The 17,117-nt window shown below is 42.1% G+C and overlaps 1 protein-coding gene across 3 annotated transcripts in view; it reads left to right on the top strand.

Annotated features, from left to right (window-relative positions):
- Positions 1 to 17,117, top strand: part of CGN (cingulin) — a 2,193,661-nt gene that overhangs the window by 852,139 nt on the left and 1,324,405 nt on the right. For all 3 annotated transcript variants that reach the window (XM_069650469.1, XM_069650484.1, XM_069650476.1), the window contains exons 8-9: positions 5,550 to 5,762; positions 6,100 to 6,248. In XM_069650469.1, the coding sequence (XP_069506570.1) occupies positions 5,550 to 5,762; positions 6,100 to 6,248 (362 nt within the window). The remainder of the gene's footprint in view (positions 1 to 5,549; positions 5,763 to 6,099; positions 6,249 to 17,117) is intronic.

Raw genomic sequence — 17,117 nt, forward strand, 5'->3', positions numbered from 1 at the left:
GCATCAGCCCTAAGTAGCACTTCGAGCGGCGTCGGCTGGCAGGTTTCGGGTTGGCGATCAGCTCTGTGCAGAGAGCGGGGGCTGGGCTCCTGCCCATCCTGCTGGCCTGCAACTTCGAAGTGAGCCAAAGATGCATGAGATGCAAGTGTGGGGCAAAGTTTGAGCAAGCATTGCCACATACCTTTATACCAAACCAAGAACAACACATACAATGTTGGTGGTACAGATGAATTGTGGAACACATAAGAAATCCTGGCAAAGGAAGCGTACCAGGCAATTGAGACACAGAAGTTGTCCTGGCACTTGAAGAATATCAGGCAATTAAAATGCATAAGACGTCCTGACAGGGGAGTACAACAGACAGTTGGAATCGAATGAGGAATCTTGGCAGGCGAGTACACCAGGAAGGAGTCCTAGCAGTGGGAGTGTACCAAGTGGTTTGCAAAGCTACCTGAAATAATAATGGACAGTGTTTTCTAAACAGAGGAGAAACTTGTGTTAAAGAAAGACTGTTACAGAATGTGATGCCTAAACGGGAACCTAGTGAGTCAGGGATAGACACAAAGGAACTGTTGGTAAAAGGCAATTGCCATCCTACTTAAGAATCTAGGGGAAGGGGAAAACCATCTGGATCCAAGGTCTTTCACCTTGGAGAACAATTTTCTTGAAGCTATTCTTATTTTCAGTTGTGAACTCTTTTTTGCCAATATCGGGTTAAAGACATTTCTTTGCACCCTTTATTGTTTTGCATATATTGTGAGGGTCAGGATAGGATGTTTTGGACACAAGAACGGTTTTCAGTTATTGGCATACTGACACAGACACTTACTTTTGTATTTTACGTAGGGAAACTCCCCTTTAGAATGGGGTCAGAGAGGCATTTGGCCAACTCTTTTTCATTTAATGAAAGTCTTTAGCCACAAAATGACAGCCTTTTGTCCGACTCTCATTTCTGACTCCTCACACTCCCCGCATAAAAAAAAAGTTATGTTTTTAAATAAAAACAATGGCGCCACCCGGCGAAGGTCTTTGGGTGGCTGAAAACAGCAGGTGGAGAATGTGTATTCGCCTTGCTGTTCCAGGCACCTGACTGGCTAAGTGCCCTTAACCGGTTTGGAATATACGTTTCAGCCTGGGTCAATATGTTATGATAGACTAATACAATTTTTAATGGACACTGTAACACATCAAACAACTCACATCTTAACTTTACCTAGATTTTAGCCATTCTACACTGTTGCTTAACTCCTATTCTGGACGAACATAACATTTCAACAAGAGAGCATAAAATATATCTTCATTCCCCACAGTCAAGCGTTAAGACCTTTATTTGAATGCTCATGTAAACAAGAAAGCTTAGTAATCTATCAATAGTCCTTGTTTTGCAAAATCAAGGAGTTTCTTCCATCTAACTCTTTTCGTTACCTAGTTGAGCCCTTGGTTTTCTCACTTGCGGATGGAGAGAATGAAATAGCTTTTTGTGCTGCTGCAAAATTGATTGTAGGGGCTTTGAAATTTGATCCTATACTGAAATCATGACATGGCTCCCAGTCAGATTTTCAAAAGTGTAAGAATGTAAGTCAAAAAACTAGTGATATACATTTGGTGTGTGGGTAGTGAGCCTGGCCCTCGGCAAACGTGTGCTCCGATTTGCTTATTGGGGAATGCAGCATGGCCGAAGCGCATGCCCCATGGATTTGGAGACTGGCTATAGCTGCAAGCCATGAGCACTGGCCATTGGTTACATTATTAGGGTATAGTGGACACCGAGCTAGGATGCAGGGTAGGTGCAATGAATAATAGGGGTGTTTTGGCTGGGGTCGTAGTGGAGCCTTATGCCGTAGGCAATTGAACCATGATTTCTATCCCCAGCATGCGCTGCAGATAACGACAGACATAATTATGTGTTGCAAAGAATACATTTCTTAAAGAGGGTTTATAGTTCTTTCAAACATATGAAAAGAGGAATTATTAACTAAATACAGTGATGTAAGTGATGTAACACCATGAAACATCTTGACTTATAAAAGCCTTTTAAATTGACAGAAAAAGCTTTGTTAAAGGGATGTTATGGTTAAAATGCATCCCACCCTTGGCATCCTTGCTCTAGTAGCCTTAGGCCATGACCCGGACAATCTGGCCACTGCCCATGGCCACAGGCTGTACCTCATTCACCAAAGCTATATCACTATTTTTTGTAGCTACATTATGACACTTTTCAAAAAATAAAACGCAGACACACTTCCAAAACCATCCTTTCAGGTCCTTGCCAATGCTCCTTACACAAGTTTGCTGCAAATCCCCCATGTTTTATTTTTTCAAAAGTGTCAAAATGTACGTACATACAATAATCATATAACTTAGCCCCCACTTCACAAAATCCGTTCAGACTTTGCACATACATTCAAGGTTGGGTCTATAATCTCTCTGAAAACCTTTGTCCACATTTGTCAAACGGCAACACAGTTCTAACCCATCTAAAAATGTTGAGACCCCCCACCCTTTGCCCCCACTTGACAAAATCCCAACAAACTTTTCAAAACATTAATATCTAAGTCTACAATCCTTTTGCAGACCGATGTGCAGATTTGTCAAATGGCAGCACATTTATAAGCCTTTAAAATATGTTGGGACCCTTCCTCTAATTTTGTTCCCTCTCGACAAAACAGCACCACACTTTGTAGAACCATTCAGAGTCGCTTCTAGAATGAAATTCCAGATTCCCATCCAAAAACCGATTTTCACCAACTCTGTAATGCACAAATAAGCATAGATGCCCCCAAACATCTCTGATGTTTGCAAACATCACAGGACTGCCTTGGACTGTTAGCGGACATCGTAGAAGAAACACACCCGTTTTTTGTCTTTTTATGGCCAAATCTCATCCTCATCACCCCTCACCTCTCCAGCGATTGTTTCATTAGTTTGGCAAGTGCAATATTGTGTGTTATATGTTTTCACCGCATTGTTCGCAGACACCGCCAGCAGTCCGGAAATCCAACATGGCAGGCATTTCCAAAAATCAAACGCATCTCACACTTTTCACCATCCAATCAGTGGGTGCGTCCGATGTCTGCGGACATCACACTGCTCTCTGGACCAATCAGACTGCGGTCTGCGGCCTGAATAGGGAAGTGGGTTCGCAGACCGAACCCAGATATCACTAATTTGTTTTGATCTACCTCTAATTCGTTTTTTTAAAAAAAAAAAAAAACTACCAGACTGATTTACACAAAATTTACAAAAGCATGCTTTCGGGACCAAGCCGCCGCTCCTGCGGCAAATTTGGTGAAAATCCGTGAGCGGTTTGAGCTGTAGTCATGAGCAAAATATTTTTTCCATTGCTTCTATGGTAAAAATCACACATTTTGGGACCCCCTTATACCTGTCCCCCCTTAACTAGACCTCATCAAACTTTGCAGAATCAATCTGATGGGCCATATATTTATTTTTTACAAAGTTTTGTGGGGATTCGTCTGGGGGCTTGGGGGGGGAGGGTTGGCCGAAGTTATAAGCTTCCCCCAAAAAGTGCTCTTTCTATGGGTTGAGCAACTTAACTGCTACTGCAGGCCCTGTAAAATAAATATATATCTATACAAAAAAACGTAACAGGCGCCCCCCTCTCGAAAGAACATGGCATGATAAACTGTTCTGTGGCTTTTCCTCCACTTTGAGAGTCTGCAGCCATTGCTTTTTGCTCACTGTACTTTTCACAAAGGAGGAATATCCATTTGCATATCAGTCTTTGTCCCTTCCACAAGGGCATTCCCGCACCGAAATGGCAGGCAAACCCCCTTTGAACAAGTGTACAAACAGCAACCCAGACGAGGACCAGGGAATCCAGACGTGGACTTTTGCTCACTGTGTTTAGAGAGGCACAACTGCACCTCACTGATGAGGCCTGACAAAGCTGAAACATATGTCTGGGGTTGCTGTTGGTACTCTTGTTCAGAGGAGAATTGCCTACCATTTTGGTGCTTGACTACATACGGGTGGGACAAAGACTGATATATGTATGGAAATTTCTCCTCTGTGAAAAATAAAGTGTACTAAAGCATGGTTGAGACCCTCCCGGTGGCCATCCACCCAAGACCAAGTCAATGGGCCATAGAAATAAACCTGCAGGCGGACCGCACTCCGGGTCAGGAGATGCCAAACCCAATAAAGAAACGACCAAGTGTTAATTACTTTGAACGTTAATTAGTAAAAAAAAAAAAACAGCATTAGCAAGGTACACAGGAAAAATATATATATCCGTACCCCACTTAATTATACTTATTGTCTGGTTGTCGGGTATCCCCCAAACCACTGCAGACTGCAGCACTTTTCCCTGAGGACATTTAACAATATTTTTATAGAGGGAAGTGGGTCAAAGGAGTAGTGAAATGGGGAGTATGGAAGCTTTGGAAGAACAGGGAGGTATGAGCACCTGCCCCCCTTCACCCCCATTAAAAATGCAGTGAAGTGCCGAGGACTGTGGAATGGCAAGTAGGGATAACACCTAGTACAGTCGGCTCGTGTACAACCGACTGTACTGCACTTCAATAACAAAGGCTTTTACAGACCAGCCATTTGCTGCTTGGGCAGAGGAGGAGGGATGGGGGAGGGGGCTGCTACCATCTGGAAATTGATTCCTTAACCTTCCCCTCCTAAAACTATACAAATTCAAAATGCTCTATTTTGGAAGTAGCTTTGAGCCGAGTAGTGATGTATCTACAGCATGACAAACATGCAGCTGTTTAGAACATGTTTCCTAATCCACTCCATACTCTTTCCACTTGTACCATCAATTTATTTCTATTGTGCTGGAATAAATGCCACTAAATCAGATTGAACCTGTTTCCCAAACCAGTTCTTTTCTCCAATTTCTGGTTTACCATAGCCCCATCCACTCCTCGACCTAAATACATTTAAACAAATACATACTTTGATTTTAAAAAGTTGCAATGTGCTTGGATGCTCTGTCCATTTAAGTCGGTGGCCCATGTCTTTTGAATGCACTTCCTGCTTCACATATGTTGTGACCTATTGCCACTCATTAGAATCCCAATAACTTTATTTGCCATCACTCATGTTATTCACATCCAGCCTTCTTTACCAATATGTTGTATGTCCCATGTGTTTTTGGTCAAATTGTATATAGTTTTATGTAAATTGCTTTTTTATCACAGAGCAGCAAATAACCGATTTAACTGTTAACCAACTCTGGTTGTTTATCGGCTGTGGAAGGATGAAAGATTGAGTCAGTCTTACTGACTTTGCACCTGTGGCATGTAGGCTGCACATACATAATTCAAGTAGGTGCATTAACCAACTAAGGAAGTTTCCTGGATTATCAATTTTCCACGTGCTTTGAAGGATCTTTTCTGCATATTGAACTATATCATCTCTCATGAATAAATGTGTTTATTCATGGTCTAATTTGCAGCCAGTTTTAATTCTGCTATCCACTGAATACAGGGTGCAAGTTACCTCCAATTTCAATGCATTGCTTGTATTATGAAAGATCTATTCGTCATCATAGTTGTTTTTGTGGGTTTCATCTCCAGGAGCTTATGGATACCCGCGAGGAACTAGAGGAGGTACTGCTTTTACGGCAGAAGCAGGATGAGTTGGTGCGCCAGCGGGAGAGGGAACTGACTGCACTAAAGGGGGCACTGAAAGAGGAGGTGGCCAACCATGACAAAGAGATGGACAGAGTGCGGCAGCAATACCAGAAGGACATGGAACAGCTCAGGAAAAATATGGAAGATGTGTCAAAGGTAGGATGGATAATGGGTTAAACTGGGACAATTAATGTCAGTGGGCAGGGGAACATATTTCAGGATATTGTAACAGGTAAAGGGTTAAGTTGTCTCATTGACGCGGGGCACACATGATACCCTAGATACAACTGGAAGTGTAAAAATACAAATGATTTGTCTCGGGTACATTAAATGGGTCTCATTTGTTTCTGTCCAGAAGAAAATGGTAACTTTGACTGGTCGTTAATGATGGAACACATTAGATTGAGAGCATGTAGTTGTGTTTCAGCTGATTGCCATTGTGATGTGACCCCTATTTTACCATGTTGACACCCCTGTAATGTCATCTGTACAGGACCAGCTAAGTTTAGAGTCTGAGCGCCAGAAGATCAATTCAGTGGTGAGGAGTCTGCAAAGGGAGGTGGACGAAAGCAGCGAGGAAATTAACCACTGGAAAGATATGTTCCTGAAGAACAAAGATGAACTACGAAGCACCAAGCAAGAGTATGTGCATTCCCATTTTCTGGCAACATTTATAAGGGAGGTGGATCAGTGGCGAGGAAGAGTAGTGTTATTCATGAGAGGGACAAAGAGCAGAGTATGCACACTCCTGCTCTCTGGTATCATCCCTGGAACAATATTTGTATTACTGCTCTTTCCCCTCTCTGGTTAATTCCTTTCTCCTGCTCCTGTTTGCCTGCACATCTGTTGTCTGCTTCCGATTTTCTGCTTTTAGAGGCATGTAGCTTCACTCTTCATATCCCTCCTTTATCCCCAACATCCTTACTGCTTGTCCTATTTTCATCTAACACTTCTGTATCACTGTGGTTCATTGTGCCCGTAGTTGTCTCATTTGTCCCCCTTAGTCGCTTCATAAGCCTACAATTATTCAGTTGGGATTGATCTATAGCCACTTTATTGCCTCCAAGTCATTTATTTTCTTAACATTGCCATTACAAAATGAACACAAATGCAAAAGAGAATCATTTGAATAGTTAAAAAGAATGTTTACAAATTCTGACACTTACATCTCAGGACAGATGTCTTTGGGAATTCTTAGCAGCATGGTAGATGCAGGAACAGTAATGTTTTGTGTTTTACATGATTTCAAATCTGGTGTGCAATACACTTTTTCAACTTCTGGTGTCAGACATTTTTACTGTTTTGCTGAACCTTTTGGGGAGGCGTTTCCAAAGTCCTCTGATAAAGAGTGTGAAGAAATCTCTCCTTACTGGTAACATGGTGTCCACTGAATTAGATCAAGCTCTCTCAATTGGTGAAATAGCAGAGCAGATAGGCTTCACTGTGAGGAGGGGGATGGGATGGGTCCAAAGTGTAATGAATCCTCAACACATATTCACTAAAGTGCATCACACATACTATACTGTAAAAATAAGTGTGTGCATTTAGTATTGGATTATGATTAAAAACAATAGTAAAGGGACGATCCTTGGTTCCAGCTTCAGCACATACCATTTACAAAACTAATGTAACGTGTGTACTAAACTGACATGTCCCGAAATGGGATGGAAGAAAGGGTAAAAATGTTTTAGAAAATGGCCAACAAAATAGTCAAATTGATTTAAACTACTAGGCCTAAATGGGTCCCATTTAACCTATAGGAACCATGTAGCCACTGCTAGTTACTGTAACATCATTTATATAGTACACGATGCAGTGATTTATTATATGGTACCCTGGTACTTTTTCAATTTTCTATATTTGTCCGAAAAACTGGCCTTCTAGGGTAGGTGGGAAAATGTCTCTGTTCAGATAAGTACTTTAATCACTTAAATGGATTTAAAGAGTTTCCAAAAGTTCTCCCATATGAAACAATGGAGCCAAACCCCATATGTCTGCCGTGCATATAGAAAAAAGTAAGGTACGTTCTCCTTTTACCCCACCTGTGCCGCAGAAGAGGCAATCAGCCAGAGGAGACCCTCAAGAAGAGTTCAAGTTTGAGAGCCAGCAGGCCCAGAAGGCTAATTGAAGACTGGGCACAAAGCCCAATTCAGATAGTGGAAGTTAATGGTAGGGGCGGTGGAGACTTTAACACTCCACTACTCATAGACCAAGGGGAACTCTGCAGACAAAACCAACTACACTGACTGGATCTGGGGATGAATAGTCATGGATTTGAAGAATTGGACCCAGGAACAGTGGATGCACAGGTTAGTTTGGGTGATTAGTTTAGGGCTAATTAGCTGCTCTTGAGGACTCCTAGTAGAGAGGACTTGAACCCATAACCAGAAATTATCCAGACAATTGATGGAAGAACAAACCAGACACCTGGGTGGACAACTGATGAGGCAGAATACTCCACATTCACAAAGACTCCAACAAGAACATATAAGAATGTGTCCCAAGGCTCCAGGGGAGCATGAAGGGGCAGCCAGCCAGCAAGCAAGGAAGACCCCAAGATGGGATTCCACCTGTAGAGAAGGAGCGAGGAGTAATGACCAAGGAGCCAGGACCCAACCACAATGGCCATGCAAGGGTCCTCTGTACTAATCCCTCTTCTGCAGCAGTATTGAGGAATTCAGGTACAGCAATAAAGAATGTACCATGTCTTCCACTGACAATAGATTGACTCGGTGGCTGGGCTAAGCCAGCCCTCCTCTTACATCACAGGCAAGCACCAATCATGCAGGTCCCAAAAAAGTGAAGCACAATGGCTGAGCCATACAGGATTTAAACTGGTATGAGAAGACAAACGGCCTTTATGGCAGTGGCTTGTGATCCAGAGGCAAAGGGATGGCTCGAAACATTATCAGGGTTTTAAAAAATGCATTAGTACCCCACTGTCAATTTTATAGTTGGATTTGGCTGCTGTAGTATGTGGTGGTGTTAAAAGTGAGTAAGCCCCCTGGTGTAGCCAAAACTAAATCCAGCTGCCACCAGCATTCACCATAATAAACTTTCAAGTTTACAGTCCCCAATGGACCAAAGGGGTTGCTTAAAAATATGGCAAGTGGGCACACCAGAAAAAGGATTGCAGTGACAGGGAAAATTCACTAGAAATCCTTCTAACCACAAAAGAAAACTAACGGAGGAAAAAAACAAGCCAGCTAGAAAAGGTTTAGTAGGCTCGAGGTGAGAGGGAGCCAGTAGCCTCAAAAAGAAATTTCTGCTGTAACGGATGCGTTTCCTAATTTTCTTCTTTCTGCCATACGTATTGCATCATTCCTCTTGAGCGTTTTAAAGGCTAGATCATTGACCTATGAAAGTATGTAAACCTTTTTTCTTAGTAAAACATCATGATCCGTCTCTTCATGCCAATAAAATACAGCACCTACATAAACCCATCTGCTGTTGCCAAGCCAGGCATTCTTTCCAGGGCTAGTTATGGGGATAGGAGACTGTTTAATCCCAAATTGAAGGATGGGAACCTCTACTAAATTTGGACATCTTAGCTATAACTGACACTTCTGATGACACTGCTGTCCAGTTTCTCATTAATACTCCCCGGAACACTCCAAAGGCTTGTATTCCTATGAGAGCAACCAGTGCCAATGGAAGATTCTGCACCAACATTATCATTTGGAGTCCGTTGAGTGCTTTATACTTCGGTGGGTCGGAAGGAGGAGGCGGACACTTAATTGACATTTTGAATGATATTTATTTAAATAATAAGCCCCATCTTTCCCTATTGCTGTAGGGGCAACCCAGTCTATGTTAATAATTTAAGGTGATTGCCAGGAAGTCACAAAGGACTATGTACACCGTCCAAAGCTAGTTCTAAGTGACCCTACCACTATTATGAATTAGGACTTAGATCTTTTCAATCGAATGTGGACGGCAAGTCATTACTTTTGTATAGGAAGATATTGAACCCCCCCTCCTCTATCCCAATACTTCATGACACACTTCGGACTCAATATTGCCTGGTCTTAAATAATTAGGCATATAAATGGAGAAATATGATGGCCACGATGGACAACTCTGAACAAGATTTGGTGGCTAATCCCCAGAGCATAAAAAAGAAACTTGGTTTAAGAGATTGGATCCATACGAAGGATCAGATGGGATTTTATGATTTGTTCTCTGGATTTTGAAAAACCTCTGGGTTATATTTTTAACTTTTTAAGGAAATCCCCCAATGGGAGATGGAGGCTAAACATTTTGAGACTCAGGCTAAATCTGCATCCCTTAGGAGAAGTTAGCAGGGCTCGATTGAACATCCTGAGAGCCTTTGCCATGAATATAAAGGAGTGGAAGGAGCTGGAATGGTGCTGGGAAGGCAAGCTGTAGCAGAAGGAAGAAGGCACAAGGTTGGCAAACTAAGCAGAAGTGGGACAACAAGTGGGACACCGGAACATGAAGACAGCAGATTTTACCTCCGGGTTCTGAGAGGGTCCTGTTCTCCCAAACTCTGAAGTTCAGGGGCTGCGCAACACAGGACATGCAGCAAAAAAGTTGTTTAACATGTCAGACTGATTGCCATGCTGCAGAAGTGCAAGAGTTCAAATCAAGAAGTAATTATATAGCTGTGGGTCTCAGGAGTGAAAGGAGCTCCCAAACATTGTGGCCAGACTGGAAATGCCTTGTCATTGGAAGGGTGTGGGTCCCCAGCGAGCCAGAAGCAGTAGAAGTTGTGGCAGAAGTTGGCAAAGCAGTGCAACACGCAGCTGAAGTGTCTTAAGTGTTTAAGAAGCCGATGAGTGAAGCACAGCGGTCTAATTTCTTGCATATGACTTTAAGCGAGTTCAAGTTTTTTGTTGCTTCTAAAATACATTGCACAGTGGGAATGTAGCACTCGCGTATAGCAGTAAATCCTTTTTTCTCGCGTGAGAAACTAAAGTCATTGAAATCCATTGTACTGCTATTCTAAGGCTATTATTGCATAAAGGAGTGGTTGCGTGTCCCTAATTAAAGGGATGGTTCGGTCAAATTATTTTATTACCCCTACTGGTCGGCCATTTGTTTTTAAGCCTAAATCGCTTGATTTTAGAAAAATTTCCTATGGACCTTACCCGAATTTTCGTCCATTAAACGCACGCGAAAACAGGCATCAGGGAACCGCCATGGGAACCGCCATTTTGTGATAATCCTATAATTTCTCCCATCGCCCTGGCTGACCTGCTTTTGCGGCACTAAATCATATCCCCCGCCCCTGAGCCTGACATTATCAAAACATTCATATTCCCCGCCTCTCCCCGTGACGTTTCTGTGCTGCGTAGGCAAACGCGCCCAGTCGTCTTCTACGCGACTTCACACAGAACCCGGAAACCAACACAGATCAGCTCACAACACAGTGCGCCACAATTCGGAATATGAAACTACTTTAAAATCAAACGGCAACACGGTACATTTGGTAAAGTACATTTATTTGACATTAAATGTTTATAGAATATTCAGCAATTGCCATATGAACTAAAAGTCATTTATTTTCTTTTATCTCTATCCGCAAATCCGTAAAAGTTTATTGTGAGTCACACGCTGTTCCTTTATGGTACACAGGGTGTTGGTTTTTGTTCAAAGAAGCACTTTTGTCGCACTTTGAACTGCAAGGCTGTTCCATCAAGTAGGCACTAGGCCAGCGTAAAGGTTGATATGTTGCTTCTAGCCGCTAGTACCGCAATGGGCATATGGGCCCTTGGCGATCAACCCATAAGATCATCTGGATGGTGCAGTTTACATTAAGCTGCAGCTAGCGGTTAAAAAAACCATCTGCCGGTGTCTGAAACTGGTGGCAGTGGCAAAAGGGAAGGATATACCTGTTTTGAAAACATAAAAATTATAATTAGTCTCGCCAGCTGATCTTTACTAATATTATTCATTTTATTTATTACGGCCGAGCTGAAACTATTTGCTTTCAAGGATAGTGCAATGGAGTATGTTCGCCTCTAAAACCAATGCGAAAACTAACAAAATAAATCCAGGTTAGTACACAATGAGAAGTGACTTTTTGTCTACATGCGTGTGGAATGTGGACCTGCATGCCCATGTGCCCGCTACAAGGAAGATCCCACAACGTTTTCAAAGCTCTTCATTCATTCATTTATTCATGCATCCATTCATTAATTCTTCATTCCGGTATAAAAGCGTCTAAAGAGTTACTTACATTATATTTGCAATTTCCATTGGCTCTCTGCGTAATGCAGTCCGTAAATCCCACTGTGCTCTTGACAACGATTTTTCGTATACTGAAATAACATGAAACTCGGTCTAGTTTCGGAATTTTCTTCCTTATCGTCTCTTACGTTATTGCACCCCCCACTCCCCCTTCAAATGAAGTTCTTTCGGCATGGTCCCTGTCTCTCAAGGTCAAAAAACAATAGAACCTTATACTGCCAGTGCGAGTTGTTGGCCTCTTCAGGGCGCGAGCTGAAAATCAAAGCTGCTGACCTTCACTAGAAATGAGCATACATTCTTTCTTTGCAACATCCCGTAGTAAAGCCATCTGTGAGAACTTGAAGTTTCGAATCCATCTATGTAGTGCGCCTCCATGTGCAAATGCAAACTGGCTTCTCTCCCATCTGCAACGGCTCGCTTGGCGCTTTCTAAGGCCCCCAATTTTGTCCTCGTTGTCTGCGAGCTTTGAAGCCCTAAAGAACCATAACTATTGAGACTTAATTTTTTGGGGAAGGTCAGGGAAAGTATAAAGTACCCGAGGAGTTGAGTTGAAAGTGAGATTTATTGTTTGTTTTATTTGCAATACGCAAGCCTCCCCTCGGTTAACAGTGCCCAGCATTTAGAAGAGATTGCGAAAATTAGTTAGATCAACAAAAATATATACATACACATATAGACAAGGTCAGCAATATGAGGTGAATAGAGAGAGAATTCAAAGATGACACCCAGGTTGTTCGGCACCCAGGATGGTGAAGGTAGGGGTTAGGGTTAGCGTACTTTGTATGCACACTGTACAATAACATTTATTTACAAAGACCATCATATTACAATTATTTAAACCGGGATTTGTACTTCACAACCAGCTCTCCTTTGGGTGGACATGGCACAGTGGCAATGTTGGGTGGCAATGGATCAGTGCTCTGCACAGAAACGTTCAAATTTCCATATCTGTGCTTCTCTAATACAGCAACAAGGCGGCTTTTGACAAAGTCGAACTCCATTTCCTCATAGACTGGTTTGATCACCCATTGCTTACTTCTTTTTGAAAAGGCCTTAGTGTACCGAGGCATCCTTACATTACCCTTGGTCCTAGATTATTCACGGCCGAGATTCTCGTTATGGGCCAAGACCGCTAGTAGAGTCCTATGTCTCATGCCCTGTATGCTGAAATGCAAGCGCTTTGGCCTGTACTTTAGGCACATATTGTGGATCACCTCCAAGCCTCCTGTGTGACAGAATTCTGTCAGTCCCCTCCCAAATCTTCTCAATGGCTTTGTGTGTTGGTGAAGATGGATTCAACCACTTCTTCTTCCGTGCCTCCACTGGGGACAAAGGGCCATGTTCACATTGGTGGAAATGTAGGTTTTCTGACCAGCGGTGCATGTTGGTACAGTGGTGCATCAGTGACCACCATTTTTCAAGTAGTATTTCCACTGACCCTTCACAAGTTTTGGAGCTCCACCAAAGATGGTTGCTGATAGACAGGGACCACTCTGAAATACTTTCCAAACCTTTTTTTTCCCCTGCAGCCGAGATTTTCTTATTGATTGATTTAGCAAGATGCCATACGTCAAATTGATGTTTAATATGTGGGAACTGCTCTCTCATTGTCTTGGCAATTGAAACGTGTCTGTCCGTGGCTATGAGGTCGATGTGCATTCCCCTCGATTGCAGATATTCCACTGATTTTATAAATCCTAGTTTCTCCATGGTCACTGAGGATGTACATTGTGTTACCTGCACGACCACCGAACTCACAATTTTCTTACTATCCATGTCCTGAAAGTGGTAGGTGCAGTACTTGGCTGTCTCACTGTCCATCGCCGGCTAGCCTGAATCGTTTGCCTTCGAATGTACTTGCTAGAGACAATTGTTCAATTTTCCAAGCATCACTAATGGCCGGAAACAGATAATCATGTTGGTATTTGTAGTACTGCGTTTTTGAAATGAAATGGAGTCCCACAAACTGAAAGAAAGACTTTAACTTTCTAAAACTGGAGCCACTAAAAAGTGATGCAGCTGCACACAGTAGATTGCCTGCTGGCAGTTTCCCCAGCATCGGTTGTGCAGACCATGAGAACGTATGATGTAATCTACAGGCGGCATGTATTGTGACGTTACTTTCTTTTTTTTTGACAAGCCACATGAATCAATGGCTTCCCACATACTTTCACTCTGACTGAATGCCCACATGTCAGCATACTTATACTATCCATCAAACAACTGTCGAATAATATGTATTTGCCCTCTTTCATTAGACTGTCATCCTGCGTCAAAGTTGTTTCGGCCTGTGACGTTGAGGACATTTCACCACATTTGAAAGAAATATTGTGCTATCAAGTTCTGATGCGTCGGTGAATGCTGCTGCTGGTTCATTCTGTCATTTCAACATCTGCTACTTCAACATTGATGGGAGAACACAACAATGTCGACAGCTTTTTTGGTGGCAATTTTATGGCGGGTGTAGATTGTGTAAATTGATCTGCGACTACTTCAGTGCTATCTTCAATACATCCAGTATCATGTTGTTGCGGTGGTGCGGTCGTACTGTAGCAATGGTCCTTTACAACTTTACTGGATTCTCCGACACATTCATTTCATTTTCTGTACATTGGACATGAGCATCCCGAGTCTCAACACGCAGCGTCTGAATTAATAGTTCCTCCATAGCCTCCATAGTGTAAATGATCTGGCAAGCAACATCTCTCATTCACTTCACTGTCTGTGTATGTATAGTTCGTAGACCCACGGGTAACTAGAGGACAGATTGGAAAAGGGATGTTCAGTTTAAACACAAGATAAAGTATAGTACAATTGACTTGAAAAAAACATAAAATAGTCCACAGCACAAAAAAATTTCTAAAGTTATGAACTGTTTGTAACTAACCTTATTTTTGTATCTTTTCTTTGCAACTTTTTTGACTGACCTTCAACATCTGCACGCTGTTGCTCCGATACGTATCCGCATGTCTCCCCTTCCTCTTGCGCTGCAACGACTATATTTTCTGTATCCGCATAGACAGCACGGAATGAGGCTCCCTGGACTCCCTGAAACATAGTATTTTCATTACTGTGTATCAAAATATTGTTAGCATAAAACACACGTGAGGATGAACACACATGTACATCTCAATAGCCAAACACGATTTAAACATTGTGTGGAACAAACAAACGGCAAGTATTCGAGCTCTGATGACCTAGTTCGATGGAGCTGTCAGTATCCATAATTCTGGTTCTGCATGGGCTGCCACGAATTATTGTATTGAAGAGGAGGCATCAGCAACTCCCTGAAACACAGTACTTGCGTTAGTATGGTTTTCAATATTGTAAACATAACACACACTTGGGGTCGACAGCACAGGTACATATAAAGAGATAACCACAAATGTTGCATTGTCTAAAAGAATCAAGGAATATTTAAATATGATCAGATTTAATCGACTTATTTCTCCGATTTCTTTACATCTGCAACATCTAAATGGGATCTTGTGATTGTAGTGGAAGCTCCATCATCTCCCTGAAACACAGTACTTGAGTTAATGGGGAAGAAAGTATAGCAAATGGAATTACGTTATATGATCACGCTCGATGGAGCGGTCAGTATCCATACCTCGTGCTGCTGAAGAATATCTAGGGCTGTTGTCAATGTGTTGCGCACTTCCGAAAGCTGTTGCGCCGATTCGTATCCGCATGGTCCCTCTTCCACCGGAATTACTTGAATGTCAGGCTCTGCATCAAGTGCGTGGGTTGATGATTCAACAACTGCCTGAAACATAGTATTTGCATTAGTAAGGATTACAATATTGAAAACACAACACACGCTTGCGGTCGACCGCACAGGTACATATCAACGTCTAACCACAAATGAAACATGGTGTAGAACAATCAAATGACAATTGTTCCAGTCCTGTTGATCATGGTCGATTGAGATGTCAGTATCCATACTTCGTGCTGCTGAAGAACATCTAGGGCTGTTGTCAATGTGGTGGACGCTTCAGCATCTCCCTGAAAGACGGTACTTGCATTAGTATGGATAACACTAATTATAACTGAAAACAAACACCAGGGGCGACAACTAAGGTGTATATCAATTGGAAAGCACTAACCAAACAATTGGTAAAATAATCACACGATGCATACAAACTCTTACTTGACCTGCATAACACAAGTCTGTAGCGGAATAGCCAAGTATGATTACCTGATACGCGCTAGAAGTGGTTGATAACTGTGAGCACGTAACGGAAGTAGAATGTTCTTGCTTCAGATTCAAGGGATAGTCAAGAAGTTGTAAAGGTAAATTGTTTGATAATGAAAAGCCAACTTTTAAAATTGCCATGTAAGGAGACAGAATACTTGAGTAATGCGCAATATAGCACAGTTCCCTGTGCCCATATATAGATTTTGTTTGTGGGTTATGAAATCTAAAAATAATATATTGATAAATGTCATTATTCAAAAAGCTATACACTCATATCAATGTCGAAAGTATTACAAATTGGAAACACCTAAAATATCAATGAATCCATTCGGCTACCTACACACTACCGCAAGGCCTAAAGCTAAATCCTGACACTTGACTCACCAGAGGCAGATTGTGGACGAATAGAGTGGGAATAGCGTTTGCGAGCAATTTTCGTTTCGATCGCCGTTTATTCTTCGTTGTTACCCAAGATGTGGTGTACATGTTCGAGGGAAAGTGCCGGCTGCAGATGCGGTATCGATCACCCCTCTTGTCCTGAAAGACTTGTTGGACTCTACTTTCCAGCTCATCCAGTGGAAATCCGCAATGTCTGACCCATTCTCTTATTCGATCAACAGTTTTCGGGAATGCATGCATTGTAGTGCCTTCAGATTTAGCATGGGTCTTCGAAGGGCAACTGCTAATCGAACAGGCAGGCATTGTTGAAAATTCTGAAAAGTAAATATCAAGATTATTATAAAACCTTGGTGAATAAAAATGTCATAAAAAAGTAAATGAAACATACCATGCTCAATGCAAGGTTTGTTTTGGTCGCCGGAACTATACCAGTTCATCATGTGCGGCTTAGTATTTGCATAAGTTACAGAAATTTTTTAAATTATGTGACTAAACTCTGAACATGTGACTCGTCCCTTGGATGTTCTGTCTTGCACGAAAAGGAACCATGCTTACATTATAGACTGGACCCCCGTAGGATGCAATTTGATGACAATTGACACAGATGAAAATAAATAGATCTATTGATAGCATAACAATTGAAACTCAAGTCAATAGCAATGAGACCAATGACCATAGCTCTATTGGGTACTGTAATAGCA

The sequence above is a fragment of the Ambystoma mexicanum genome, chromosome 1p (assembly GCF_040938575.1).
Source record: "Ambystoma mexicanum isolate Mex_15411 chromosome 1p, UKY_AmexF1_1, whole genome shotgun sequence".
Lineage (NCBI taxonomy): Eukaryota > Metazoa > Chordata > Amphibia > Caudata > Ambystomatidae > Ambystoma > Ambystoma mexicanum.